The sequence below is a fragment of the Parambassis ranga genome, chromosome 9, assembly GCF_900634625.1.
Source record: "Parambassis ranga chromosome 9, fParRan2.1, whole genome shotgun sequence".
NCBI classification, from domain to species: domain Eukaryota; kingdom Metazoa; phylum Chordata; class Actinopteri; family Ambassidae; genus Parambassis; species Parambassis ranga.
This window is the reverse complement of record NC_041030.1, coordinates 13,623,227-13,638,995: the sequence shown is the minus strand read 5'-3', so window position 1 is coordinate 13,638,995 and position 15,769 is coordinate 13,623,227. Positions and strand designations below refer to the sequence as shown.

The window sequence follows — 15,769 nt, the reverse complement described above, 5'->3', positions numbered from 1 at the left end:
CCTCCCTCTGTTTGATTTGTACATGAATGAAAAAACATGTCCCATCAGAGCCTCTACCAGCCTGAATAACCTACATACAACTGCAACTGTCACATTATTTCTTTAAATTCATCTCAATATGACACATAAGACTTCTTTCAATTACAAATTCAAATCAATGGAAAAAACATGTTGTATATTTTAAATTAATTACATTGGTTGTATAAAGGGTTAAAGTATGCTTTCCCTGATAAATGGATTTTATTATTTGAGTACAGCCATAAAATGTTGGCTTCCAAAGACGGTCACTCAATAACAATGGCAAAGAAAATCAAACTACACCAAGCAGCTATTCTTGAGTCTGTGTGTAACTTTTTTTAGTCATTCATCTTCATTGTGCTTCTACATGAAAAGCAGTTGCTTAGTTTAAAAACTGCACTTTCTATTATTATTAATTCTGATGTTCTTTTTTCTGACAGCTCTGCATAATAGGCTGTCTTTCACCGACAAGAAGGGGACTGCAAAAAGGGGGACCGAAACGTGGGTGTGCACTTTTGACCAAACTCAGATGAATGAATAATGTGTTCGGACGTCTGTGTGTATTTGAGCGTCCGCTGCGAAGCCTCAACAAACAGTTTGACTAGGTACTGATAGCTGCAGTTTTAGGAGCACACACTGAATGCATTCTCAAACGTACAGGAATCCATGTTAACTTTTATACGCATGTCAACAATCTCCAGAGCTTTCCCTCCCTTGTACCTGACAGGCGGATTCATGTTGGAAGCACTCACCAGCAACAGCAGCTAAATTGGATTTAGATTAAAAATGTGTGCCTTTCAGTGTGCACACCAGGAAGGCATTGAATAAAGAATAAATCACTTGGGAAGAGAGGAGAACATTCAAACATCCCATCTGTGATGTTCCAGCAAGTGTTATCTGACAGCTCTCTATAGGAGGAGACTGTTCTGTACAAAAGGTCAAAACACACACCCACAGGTCCAACGCACACGTGCATCATGACTGAACCTGAAAAGAAGACAAGAGGTTTGTGAGGGCATAAATCTGTATACACTGTCACACTGTAGATACCCACCTCACCCTCAGTGAGGGGAGTTTAAGACTCTTAGCTGTGGTTATGGCAATGAAAGTCTCTGAAAAATTAATACATTCAATGAAAAGACTATTGAGGTAATAGAGACACAGCTGTGCGTGTCTGTGTGCTTGTACGGGCCCCCAAAGGAAACTATCTATCATAGTTTGAAAGACATGGGAGTTGTAGTTCTGAGGGTTTTCCCCTGCTATTTGCTTGTCAGGGTTTATTTTGTAACATACATACTTCTGTGTGCACATAACATTGGTAAAGTAAAATTGCAAGATAACTGTAAGGTCAGCACAAGTTTTTAAATCTGAGCTCATCTTTCCAGCATTGGTAGTGTGGGTAGCTGCTCCAACCACACATGCATCTTAATGCCCTGTCGCTGGACAGAGCTAACACTCTACTGGAACAACATTAAACAGGATATGAATTGCTTAGTGTACTTACCTCTTCAATGGACATTGTACACAAATGTCATTTTATTCTTTTGAATATCTTAAGGTGTGTTCGGGTGTAGCTTTCTTGTTTATTTTGTATATGCACGAGCATAAATGTTGAGCTTGAAGAATCTCCAGACATTATACACACACACACTACACATACACACAATTGATTACACACATGCACTCACAGAACAGAATCCCCAGCTCTCCCTCACTCAGCATGAATCACTGTCTATTGATTGGCTGAGCTTTTTGTCATTTTCTGAGTCTGTCCAATCTGCCACAGAGAGGATTTAAAGTAGGGGGGAAACAAGGATGACTCAGATTAGCTCGTCTCTATCTTCTCTGTGATCTGCATCCAAAGCAGAGCTGTGGACAATCACTACTTGAAACTCATTCAACTGCCTTTTTGATCTTGCTTGGCACAAACATGTAAACACCACCCATGCTGCACTCCTGCCAGACACATCCGCTCCAAGTAACTATCAGCGCTGAGCGGAAGAAGAGAGGGTGAGAGAGAAAAGGCGAACTGTCATTAGAAAGTGTGTCTAGCTTTATCCTCCGTGGTGTAATTGGTCACTGCACCCATAAGGTGTTCACTCTATGACTACAACAAACCTTGCACATGAAGCTCTTAGATCTCATGCAGTGTGTAATATCATGTAATTGGAGCTATTAGATAAATGGAGTAATTACAATTTATTTTATCCAACTGAAAGAAACACCGTGGCCTCTTTCAGTGTCTGCTGGCCCAAAAGATGAATCACTAAATGCTATCAATGTCTCTCCAGACAAATCTACAGCTCAGCCACCATCCTCCCACCCTCCTTATCCCCCTTCCAGCCAGACGGGTCTATCACTGACACAAACAGCTATGTCACATTTTCAGAAAAGTAGGACACAAATGCATAAAGCAGTGGTAATTATAATACTGTGTTGTCATTTGCTTGTTGTGCTTGAGGGCACAGGCAGCAACATCCTCATATATAAAATAATGTGACTAAAGAGTTAAGGCTTAGCTGACCTCACTCAGACCAAAGACAGCCAAGTGTGACAAAAAGGGCACTCATAGATATATTAACAACACAGTCATTATATTCATTACATTTACATTGTTGGTGTGTGACTAATGTATAGAATATTGCCTTTTTATTGCCATTTTATAACACCGACTTCTAACAATGTTTCTTTTTTATTTGAACAATCAGACACATTTCTTTACAGCCCTTGCCATAATCTTCTGCAGCCCACTCTGTCTGCATTGTTGTTCCTCTCATCAGCTTTGACAGACCAGACTTTGTTCATGGTAATAGTACACCATGTACAAAATCAAACTCTAATACACTGCAACATACCGACACTTACATACTGTTAATAGCATCATCAGCATTGTGTGAACTCATTTGGAAACAGTTTGAGTGTTAAATTACAAGCACATATAAAAACAGGAAAACAGGATCTGCCTCGTGTATCCTTCCAAAGCTCAAAGTTACTACTGACTTTTTGAACATTAGAAACCAAACGACAATCTGTTTAATGAGCTACAACTGCTTCCGTCTCATCTCTACTCTCCATGCGTCTTTATCTGTTTGGGTCTAGTCATCTCACAAAAACACAACTTGTGATGAAACCGATTCAGCAGACCCTAAATGTGAGTCATTAGGACATGTAACAGACGCTCACAGATTGCTTTGAAGATAAAACGAAAGCTCCTGCAATGAGAGCTAAGTAATAATAAAAGGCAGAGGTCCTTTCTCTGCTGCACCTCTCAATTTCTGTTTAGCCCCTCAGTTTGTAGCAAATTTCTTGTTTTATGTCAGAAAGCCCCGAGAGATGGAAGGAAGGAGAAGACAGACAGAGAGGGAGAAGAAACTGAACGCATTTTTTTCAAAATCCTTATTAATTACTCATAAAGAGACATTGACAACTTTTGAAGGCACTACTACCCTCACCAGCTCATTTAGTCCCTGTGTGTGAAGTAGTCTTCAAAGAGTCTAATCACTTCAGAATTCCAGTGTCCATTTTTGGATCGCCTTGAGTTCCAAGTGAGCCAATAAGCTTGTAAACACAAAGTAAGTGTTCAAAGCGAAGGCAAGTGATGCAAAGCTGCCTGGCAACTGTTCAAACTGACCAAATCTGCAAGAAACTCACAGACTCTGCATCAGGTGAGCTAAATCCATTATTAGTGCTTGTTTGTGAGAACACTTTTCTATACTGCCAAAATAAACAGAGATTAACTATTAGTAATACACGAGTAATAGTTAGTATTAACACTGCCAAGCCACACTGAGGAATGCATCATATGATGCTTGGAAACCTCTTCCCTTGGGGAGCATGTATGTGTTGTCATCTGTTATCTTATCTCATTAAATGACATGTAAAAAAATATGCATACAAAGGTCAAAGACAAAAACATTAATGTGAGTGTAAGACAAAAGGAAAATGGTAGACGATAAAACAGAAAACATGGACTTACATGGAATTCCCAAATCACTGTTGTCTTTGTGCTCAAGGGACTTCTGAAACAATGAACCTTGGAGGAACAGGGAAATAAAGGGGTGTGGAATGGATGGAGGGAGGGAAAGGAAAGGAAAACAACAAAAAATTAAACAGATGTGTTAAACAAAATAGGACAAACATGACAACACAAAACCTGACGAGCTGTCTAGATGTGCTCACATTAATATCACATTAGATCTGAAAGAAAATAAAAGAATTACATCTAAGACAGTGTGAGGAACATTGTCTACACTGCAGTTACAGCTGTGTCATGCTGAGTTGTCCACTTGGTCGTGGCAGACAGAAGGTCTATGACACAGATAAACTGCTGATGTACTGATGTATAATTGAACTGCTAGTGTATAATTGATAAAGGCTACATAGCAACATGGTGCGCCTAAAAGCTTTTCGCCAGACCAGCTGACCATAGAAGACACTCTGATTCAGCACTAATGGGCGAGAAACACAGATGAGGTTAAGTGGGTTGATGAGCACATATAAACATTCAGTAACAGATAGTATAATGTGGGAATCTGCTTCAGTGGTGGAGCTCGGCTGGGATACACTGCAGTGTTTCTAATCTCCTCATCTTCTTATACTTGAAGAGTTAGTAATTAACTGCATCTAACAAACATCACCATGATTAATGGCTGAATAAATGATGATGATAGGAGCAACAAAAAAATAACAAAACTGTTCAAACAATCATAATAAAAATGGCAGAAAAATTAAGCGTAAATGATTTAACAAGAGCCAACATAAGCATCAAGGGGGAAATGATGAAGACAAAAGACAAACATAGATGGTTTATCCAGTTACTGAGCTGTTTCTTTGTTGCTTTAAATTAAAAGATGCTTTTCCTGCTTATGTTTTATAGCCTGCCAAATGTAAGACCAAAAAGCTAATTATGACTGGATCCAACACAGGAGCTTAAACACAGCATGTTTGAGCCAGCAAGGCCTATCCCCTTATGATGTCACAATAGGGTTAGGGAAACCTGAAGGAAAACAAAACCATAAAGAGGCCACAAAAAGAGGAATAAGATGGGGGAAATGGAGCTTTGAGTGGGGAGACGGGTTCCTCGATGAATGCGCTACCTGCTGCTGTCCATGCCCATTTTACATAATACAAATACAACTCAGTGTGCACTCCATCAGTAATGTTACATAACAGTCAGTATCTCTAGTGATTACTGTGGTTTTAGAGGCCGCACAACATGTTTGCACCGGAGGTGCTGTTATGCAGCATGCACATTCATGCACGTGGCCTCACACTGAGCATGCAGTGACTGAAATGGCTGAGCTCTGAGTGAATCTGTTCCAAGAGTCCTGATCAATGTGTCAGAAAAATGTCAACAGGCCAAAATATATGAAACAACATAAAACCCCTGAAAGACTGCAACAAACAAACAAACATACAGTCTCCCACTGATACAAGTCTCTAATAAACACAAAAGAGAGAGGGGTCTCTTCATGCAGGGTAACAGTGAGGTCAAATGGTTTTCTACCTCTCTGGGTTTAACAGGACAACTTTAGTAGAGACAGTGGAAGAGATAGAGAGGAGGTGTTGGCAGAGAGAGGATGAAAAAGAGAAAAAGAGGGAGAGTAGAGTGAAGTGCTTTTGAGCACAAAGTCAATTACAGAGCACTATCTAAAACATTAACTCCTCCTCTAGACTGGCAGCGTGTTATCAGCTCATTCAAAACCTTGAAACCTCAAAGTTACTATTTGAACTATTATTAAAACCAGAGCGTAAGCACTGCTTTACCATACCAGTAGTCCTTTCTCTCTATCATTCACAAACCGAATGGATGAAGATACACTGTGTGCCTTTCAAATATTCTGTAAGTATACTCCATTGAAAACGCTGTGCATGCAGAAACCCTGTCTAGCTACTGTACATACACAGAGATACACACACACACTTCATGGATTCCTATTAATGCTACAGGAAACAGTTGAAACATTAGTGCTGTCATAAAACCACGTCTGTGCAGTCATTTTAAAGACGGAAAATCAATCACAGGAAATGAGCCTAAATCTATACCTCTCTAGGTTTTATCCCAGATTCTGTGGCTATACCTCACGGGCCTGCAGGGAATCCTATTGATGGATCAGGGACACAGTATACAATACACCATGTTAGGAGCAGGCAGGGCTGCATATACTGTAAGTTCTGTCAATAATGTGCCTGCGGCAAAGCTTTTGGAGGAATTATATTATATTATTCCATTGCTCATGACACAGATCATCTATTAAATCATCACTGCTGTCCACTCACTCCTGGCTGCACAGAGAAGTCCCTCACACAAATAACAGCTCTCTTGGCTGGAGGCTTTGTGCTCGCTGATAAAGTATGTTTATTCCGAACAGAACAGGAAATGCCTCACTGAGAGTTCATTTAAATACATTTGAAATCACCAATAGCTTATAAAAGAAGCTCACGGCATAAAACTAAATTAAAAAAAGATAATAAGAGGGTGTAGATATGTAAAGTTGAATTAATGCAAGGATAATATATTTTCTCTTACAGTGATATATAATGAAGAGTTTTCATTGTAGCCTATCCCGGGAATCATTTTTTTTTGACCTACAACATTATTATTTAAATTCATAGATCAAACGTGTAACTCATGCAGAACGCAAACCTTCAGAAATTTCATTAAATTTGTTAACAGGAACAGAAGGATGATCTGTTTTAGCTGATCAGAGACTACCAAAAGACTTTTTGTTGCTCGACCTCTCCATGGCTGCTGTGTGGCATGAACGGCTAATGAGAAGTGATGACATTGTAACATGAATTAGTGTGTGTGTGTCTACATGTTTCAAAAGAATCGCTTTCTGTTAGACCTCTCTTAACACCGTCAGCGCTCTCTCGCTCTCTCTCTCTCTCTCTCTCTCTCTCTCATGCTTTTCTGCCAATTACACTGAGCACATGAAGTAACAAGCACTATTCCAACAAGTCAACAAATATAATTGCCTCCACCTTGGAAAAACTGCTGCTGCTGCTATATTTGCGACATTATGACTCAGCCTACATTTTCCATGCAGTTCTGAGATTTACTGATGTCAGAAATCACATCTCAAGTAGTGGGACTGATTTTAGATGATTGTTCCACACCGTGATACATCATTACTTTCCTTATAAAACAGGTGTTGTTGACTCGAGCAGAAAAAGTGGTGAGAGTAAGGTTAATAACATCATTCAAACCCCGTCCTATAAATCCTCCACAATGCACACACAGAGGAAGGATGAGTAAAGTACAGTAGGAGCAAGAGCAAATCGCTATAAAAAGGAGGAAAAGAGACCAGAGGGATCAAGAGAAAGAGGCAGGAAATATTGACAGTGAGGATAAAAGACTGAATGTAAAGAGGAGCAGGGGTTGAAGGAGAAGACAAAGGAACAGGAACAGGTGAGATGAACACAGCCTCACTGCTGCAACACACAGACACAAAGGGTGAGAAAGAAGACACCGCTGTGTTTCGCATCCGTATTTCTACAGGTAAATATTGACCTATGGATGGTTTGATTCAGTCCATTAATTGTTGGCTCATTATGGCGCTTGTCCTTGGGCCGAAAATCTGCCTATATGCGTCAACATTCAATGGTCTGCCTAATCGAGGGTCAATTCCCTCCAAAATCAATTGTTATCTGAAGCAGACACTGCAAGACATTTGTTTGAATTGGCATACTCATTGCTCACTGGTAGATATGTATCTTCAGCTCTGGGAGAATCCTTTTCATCAACTTACTTTGCATGCAGAGCCCGTCGGTACAGTTCTGAGACAGGAGTATGAGCCCATCGCAGTCCTTTCCACCATTTTTAGGAGCTGGGTTGTTGCACTCCCTCCTCCTCCACTGCGTACACTCTGTCCCACAGGCAGACCACTTGCTCCACTCTGTCCACTCACCGTCCACTAGATGGAGAGAGAATGGGTACGGGAGCCAAGGGAATGAGGAGTACAAAAGGGAGACAAGGGGATGAGAATAAAGTAAGACCAAGGATAACGGTTTCAATTATGTTCCCCAACCCTTTTAAGTCTATGGAAAAGTAGACAATGAAAGAACAGGAGCTGAGCTTAGATGAAACATGGCAGAAAAATAAAGCACTACCTGTGCACAGTGTGGTACAGGGCAGTTTCTGGATGGCTTGTCCATCACAGGGCAGTCCACCATTGAGAGGGGCCGGGTTGGTGCAGCTCCTGGTTCGCTTCTGGAAACCTCGTCCACAACGACTGTTACACACCGACCACTCCGTCCACGTCGACCAGCCACCATTGACTGTAACAACGGGGGGATAATGATCCATCCATGCGTTAACCCATTAACACCCACACTCTCTGAGACACTAAAAAGACACAGTGTGAACTGAGTGTGCTGAAGATAGGTGTAATTATTCTGTGTAGTACCTCACCAGCTGAAAAGCTGAGAATCCTATCTACACATGCATGAATGGCACACAGTTATCTTTTAGTAGGGAAAAAGTAGTATCTTAATATAATTCATAAGCAATTATTAATTGTCTTTTGTAAAGCTTTGTGCCAGCTGTGAAAAATATATCATGTCATTTCTTGACACACACACACACACACACACACAGATGCTGACAGGAAGGTTTCTGGAGAGACGTTAAATGCAAGATCTGAAGAAGCTGGGGTTGCTGTGGAGGTGTTACCCATCACCACAGCTGACTTACTCCTATAGGGCGATGCACTATAAAGAAAACAGCCCGGAAGATCTAGAGTATGTCAACCTGCCACAGAGGAAAATGTTTGCTGGCTACCACAAATGATGCCCTGACAGCTAACAGCCAAAGCTTCCTGGGTGTATGTTAAAACCAATATAACAAGCATAATGATTTAAATGATTGCTGTTGTGTTTGTTTATTGAAAGTTTTAATTAATTTTTATACTCATCTCCACAATTATTGGCAAAACACAAAGATCTGTTGCGCAGCTTAACGCTGAAGAGCCTCTGAGAGAGGCTTATAACAGTGAGTGCAATACAATAAACCCCACATTTACTTCATGACCACTTCACTCCTCCAGGAATTAGTTTTAAATTTCCTGAATATAAACATCCTCCTTAATGATGAAAACTGTTATTTTAATGCATAGTTTGATTTAACTGTGAGGCAGTAGAGTGTGTGTCTGGGGGGCAGAAGTTTAGTAAAAACAGGTGGATTTTCCTGAGCGCACACACACACACACACACACACACACACTCAGCAATGCTCCAATTACCCTGCAGCTACTGTTGCACAGTTTTCCCCACTGTGTTTATACTCACTAATACACTCATTGAAAGGCACAGGCTGACACAAATATACACATATAGCGCTCTAAACACATGCTAAAACACAAGCTAGCATGCTGCTGGCAAAGTGCTTCACTCTGAAGTTTTGTTAGACAAAATAACAGGAAGAGAAGAGGATCACAGGATGAATCATGAATGTGTTTCCTGAATCTGCTTAGTGTACACCTCTTCTGATTTGTCCCTGTCCTTTGACTTCCTGTTACCACAAGAGTTTTCCACCATTCTGTCACATCTAGACTTGACTTTCCTTCATTATTTTGTATTATTGTTGTTATTTTTCATGAGAAAAAAATGTAACAGGACAGTGCAGACAAAGGAAGGGCAGATGAGACAGGCAGAAGGAGGAAGAAATCAGGTATAAGGTTAGAATGAGTCACTTTGACACACAGAGAGAAGAAGAGTTGGCATCCGGAGAGGTGTAGTGGGTTGAAATCTCGACAGCGCTGTCTCAGCCCACTGGACAGAGCCCACACTTTTTCCTGACGACTAATTAGAAATGAATCATCAGAGACAACATAACCAGTAAATTCAGGTGAAACACGTTTGTCATCTACTGTCTCCTGTTCTTTTATTTTTTTGCTGCTTTTGTTTTTTTTTTCCCCTCACTCACCCGCTCTCTCCTCTGCCTCTCCTTACCTGTCTCCCCTCCATCTATAGCTGCTTCATTTTTTTCCCTTATGTTTTTTTCCCACTACTATTTCACCTTGTCAACAGTGTCAGCCAGGCCCTTGTGCACCGGAGAAGATTGAACCACAGATTGAACAATCTATTTCTGTAAGGATACATCAGTGTCAAACCACTCCATCTCTCGTTGTCTGTATCGAACAGGCACACATGCTCAGTTATTTTGATTGAAACACTCCTCCTAGTGAATAGAGTCAGTGTTATATTTGAGAGAAACATTCTGTGTGTTTGACTTTGTGTGTGTTTTGGGGGAGGTGGGGGAGTATGCAGTACATTGTTCCTCCTAAAAAATGTTTCCTCTCCTTTCACATCACACTGGCATTTGGTAAAATTGAAAAAAAAAAGGTGAAAGCCAGCTATAACATGTTCCTCACCTCAATAAGCTTTTTCAGCGTTTCTGTAGAAACAACTTCAAGAAAAACAAACCAGAACAGAACTCGAGCCACTCAACGTTATTTGTGTGTTTGTTGTTTGTCACAGCTGTTACATCATGCCATATGCTGCACCATTCATTTAGAGCTGGGACTCTTGGCTGAAAGCGCGAATATTTGGAAAGCCCAAGTGTTCTAATTTAAAACTGAAGGCATGATTGGTGCTTTTTAATTGGGTGAGGTCAAGGGTGATGTGAGAATATCAGGCCAATCACAAAGAGAATGTGCTGGCATGGCAGCAGAGCTAATTTCATGTGGCAGATGGGGGCCGGCTTGGCTGATCAGAGACACTGTTTGGTAATTTACATGTAGCATTTATAGAGGTTTCAGTAAAATTCTAAACATTTTAAAGAGAGACACACAAAAATACCAGAGTAATGACAGCTTCTTGTGATTTGTTTAGTGTACATGCCAATGCAAACTTACCATAAACAATAACAGTGGCTGTAGTGCTCCGTCTTTTGGCCACTATGTTCTTAGCCACACAGGTGTAGTTAGCTGTGTCGGACAGACGAGCCTGTTTGATGATCAAGTTGTGGTCGATTGTGATGTAGAAGTTCCTGTCCTCTGCTGGGTCAATTATCTCGTCATTTTTTAACCACTCCACCTGAAAGACAGAGAGAGAAATATAATGAAGACATAAGTAATGTACAAAGCTTTCAAAGAGTTGTTTCCAGACATCGGTAATGAAAGAAATAATATCTATCTGGATCTAATGATTATTACCAGCCTTGCTGTCAGATGTGACATTTACAAGCAAATAAATGCACACAACGGTACAGTAATCATACATGAATGTACAATAAGTGTTTATGCATCACGTCAAGAGGAATCCTAAGGTGTTCCTCTCACAGTGGAACACTTGGGTGGCAGCAGAGCAAAGCAAAATGCCCTGAACATATGCTGTAGCAAAGTACTTCAGGTGAAGGGTAGGACAGCGGGAAACTATTCTATTTATGAGCCTAATCACATTTCCTGAGTGCTGTATTTACTGGTCCAAACCCTCATAAATTCAGCCCGTCCGAGCTTTATGGCAGGCACATAAATGTCCAGGCTGCGTTGTTTAATTCATGTTGTTTAATTTCCTCCTCCTTTCACATTAGGAAATGGAAATCTCAGATGCCGAAAAGAGGATATGTAGTGTTTTTCTCTGGTTTACTGCCTCCTCCAGCTTAGCTGTCATACTTCCCTCTTTGTCATTCTACCTGCTTCCCTCTCTGATCTTTAGAGATACAGTAGTACTCTTTAGCCACGAGGCTCATTGCAGCTCTGAATTCTCAGTCTTGAGTGAGATGCTGTGTGACCTTTCAGTTTCCATTACAAAGAAAAGGTTATGTATAGAGGGAAAAAATCCAAACAAACAAAACAACATTTATAACTAGTGCAAATGGTCAGGCAACAAGTTTACCCTTATACTGTGAGGGTATAACACAGTGAAGGTGCTCTTTGTTAAAAAAAAAAAGAAAAAGGAAATGCATTCCTTATTATGTTATGAAGTAAAATAACAGACTGGACCTTCGAACACACAGCGGTAAATGGCATCAACACATTATCAGAATGGAACTCACAAATGACAAATCCATAATCACAGCAGCAGCTGTTGTTTCTAAATCTATTGTTCTTATATGTTGGGTACCATATTTGGTACATGCAAAAAAACATTAACATAGCTTTTAGTTTTGTATTCTTGTAGTCACAGCATAGTTAAATGTGTGTTAAATGTGTTTTATTTACAAGGAGAAGAACCTGAGTGGTGGGTTTGCCCTGTTAAAAATCACTGCCAGTGTCATCCACAGGACCAACATAATTTCACTCGAACTGAACTCTGTGCACGTTATTTCACCGTCTGTGCAGCCGGCTAACGTATTTAAAAACAATCTTTTAAAAGCAGCAGCCTGATCTTTTTTTGTTCTCTGTGCACGTGTTCTCTCCAGCAGCAGTTTGACTTTTTTTCCTAACTATTGACCCAAAGTAAAAGAACAAAAGAAGGGTCAGGTCAACTTTTGAGAAACTGCAAAACACAAAGAAAAAAAATTGTGTGAAAAACTGTGAAAGAAGCTGTGAAACATTCTCAGAAACCCACAAAAATGGACTTTCACACATGTACATTAGCAGACAGCAAACGACGAGGGTTGTTCTTTTGTCGATATCATCTTAAGACAACGACCTGCTCCATTCACACATAAGCAGGATTATGTAATTGGCTTTTCAGGCACAAATTAGGCTTAGTGACAATTTCACAAAGATTATGTCCCAGGTATAACACTCACATTGGTTGGGAGCTGGTCTGTAATGATGAACTGAAAATAGCCACAGTCTTTGATGAAGCCTGAAGGTTGAAGCCTGTAAGACTGATGTGTGCTCCGGTGGTTTCAGACAAAGAGACCACATGTGGTGGCTATACTACCACTGCCACTGCATCATTAGCCACAGCTGGTATAAGAGTGTGTGAGTGTGTGTGTGAATGGCAGAGGGTGGCTGATTGGATCAAGCCAACCCCAAGGGAGAATGTGTATTTGTAATTTTAACTCTCGCCCCCACATCACCTGTCTCTCTTGCTTTACCCACACACCACTACACACACATAGAGAAACATACACCCTCAAACCTAAGGCTTTTTATATATGCGAGTGTGGAGCTACATCCAGCGCTTAGCAGTGAATAAACACAAAAACCACACACATACTCATAAGGCATGGGATGTAGTCGTGCCCTCTGTTTCAACTGTAACAGGATTTTAAAAGGTTCAACAAAAGTCCACTCTTTTCTCTTTTCTTAAGACAAAGAAATCAAGTGGCTTCTTTTTCAAAAGAATAAAGGCTTTGTCAGATCAATTACACGCTCACTTTGTTCTCGGTTTCTCTCTACTTGACCCAATGACTGACAATAATTTTGCTGCAGGTATATTTCAGCACCTGCATACTAGACAAAAGAGGATTCTTTTTTCTTAACACATACTTGATGGATATTGATATTAATTTAGACATGTAAATCCCACATGTTTCCTTTCTTATAGGCAAATCAGGACAGGAGAAGAGTTTAATATACAGCACAATCTATTAGGATATGCATCTTTCTTTGGCAGCGGAACAAAGGCTTGGTCGCATGCTGAGCAAGATAAAAGTAGGCCAAGATGTAGAGATATACAGCACACTCCCCCTTTTGTTGCACTGGAAAGCAGCGGAAAATGTTTAGAAAAGCAAAGCGCAGTCGCATATCTGCTACGAAGAGCAGGAACATCATTGTCACATTGTGTCACAAAGAGAAACAGTTTTGCAAACACAAAACAAATGGTAGACCACAGAGCAAGGAGTAAGATAACAGAGCAACGAGCATCTATGACAGATGCTAATATATGACACGCTTTGTAGAGCCACTACAAAGAACCTCATATGGGAGCTGATAACAGCTCAGAGATACTGGATCTATGTGTTGAATCTGAATCACAACTTTAATTTTTCAAAGTAGCCTGGCAGCAGGCACACAAACACACACACACACACACACACACATACACAACACAAAACGTGCACGTTACAATCTGTTTCTGCCATCATTTCACAAGCGGCAGTGTGTGTGCTGCTCTGTGACTCACTGTTAAAGTGTTAATATGTGCGCTCATCATCGAGGATTATCCCCTTGATTAGCTACATTATCTGGATCCCTATAAGAACACAGATGAGTGGGTTAAAGAGCTTTCATAGTGATTACTCTACCTAGGTGTGGGTGGGGACGGAGTGCGCGTTGTGTATCCATGTTTTAATAATCCCAACCCCACGACCGCCACCTGCTCCAGTGAGCTTTGCCACCTCATTTCATCACAAGCTAAGAACGGCATGCTGGACATCAGAGGGAAGAAGAGATATTTCAACGTGTGCACTCATACCTCCAAAGCAATCAGTTTTATTTTTAGCATCATATTTCTACTTGGCACATCTATCTTTGAATCATAGCTTTAAGATTCCAAGAAGTGCCAAAATGCTAATTCTAAGACTAAAAATATAATTCTGCATTTGAGTTAGCGTGAAGCTTTGTCCTCCTAATTTAATGTCTACATATGTCCTCTTTGTACCTTAACATACAGCTATTTTGTTATGTGAAACATATTTTATTTGTTATTAATTTTTGTTGTCTGTACAATTTGCAAAAAGTTGCAAAAAGGAGAAGGATAAATTAAATATCATTATTATATCAAAAATTTGAATTTAAAGATCTTGGATCTTGGTCTTGTCTCAATATTGTGTGTTGTCTTTTCTCATGAGCTAAGTGTATCTTAGCTAAGTAGATGAGCACACACAAGTCCAGCTGCCTCACAGCATTCAACCCACCCCTAGCAGCACACACACTGAGACACACAGACAGATCACAGCCAGATGTGCCACACTCATTATTATTGGCCCTGACTGGCATCTATAGAGCCATCACTGTAATTGCAATGCTTGTTTCCATTATCAAACACTCACACGTGCCCATATGCTCCCACAGACACATTAACAAAACCACACACACACACAGGCAAAATGCAACTTGCCAACCCAGTCCTCAAGAGCCCAGTCAGTCCAGTCAGCAGAAAGTACACCAGAAGAGAGATATATAACAAGAAAGGAAGGAAGGAGGGCATTAAAAAAGAAGGAAGGGAAGAAACAAAGGAGGGGAGTCCGCATGAGAGAAGGTCAGAGAAGAACGTGCATGGGATAGAAGAATTAAGAAAAAGACAATTGTCAAGAGGCAGACAGGAAGAGACGGAGCAGGTGGGAGGAAACATATTGAGAGGCAGAGACACAGACGGAGAGAGGGACAGAGGAGAGAGGGAATGAAAGATGTGTGTTGGCAGGGCAGACCATCTATCTTTCTCTCCTGCTGCCATCAGCTTTCTTGACACAAACCCAGACAATTGGCTTTAACTGTGTGTGTTTATCAGAGGATAATACCAACAGATGCCACACACACACACACCACTTGCGTCCTGATGTGTAGCTAAGTAGAATAGTAATCAAGCTATTCATTAGTGCAGTAACAAAGGCCATTACTGGCTAATCAACAATCTTCAAACTCAATCGAGGAAAGCTAATAGAAATTTAATCCAACAGCGCACTCGAATATGCTGAAGATTGTGTGTGTGTGAGCATGTGTGTGTGTTGATATTAGACAAAAACAATTAGCTCATTGTGATAACATGAACAAAAAGTCTCTGTTGTTTCAAATGATTACAGAAGTCCTGGAGGAAGAACTAAGATAATTTGTCTAAAAATGTGTTCCTTTGGAAGTGTATCATGCATCAACTGAAAGAGCCACAATACACCAGGATTTTTATTCCTCAT

General features: G+C 40.5%; 1 protein-coding gene across 1 annotated transcript in view; it reads right to left on the bottom strand.

The window, feature by feature from the left end:
* unc5ca (unc-5 netrin receptor Ca) overlaps window positions 1–15,769 on the bottom strand; it is a 150,066-nt gene that overhangs the window by 20,077 nt on the left and 114,220 nt on the right. The window contains exons 5-8 of the mRNA XM_028414537.1: window positions 10,875–11,055; window positions 8,131–8,298; window positions 7,770–7,934; window positions 3,995–4,051 (exon numbers count right to left, since the gene is read on the bottom strand). Of these exons, the coding sequence (XP_028270338.1) occupies window positions 3,995–4,051; window positions 7,770–7,934; window positions 8,131–8,298; window positions 10,875–11,055 (571 nt within the window). The remainder of the gene's footprint in view (window positions 1–3,994; window positions 4,052–7,769; window positions 7,935–8,130; window positions 8,299–10,874; window positions 11,056–15,769) is intronic.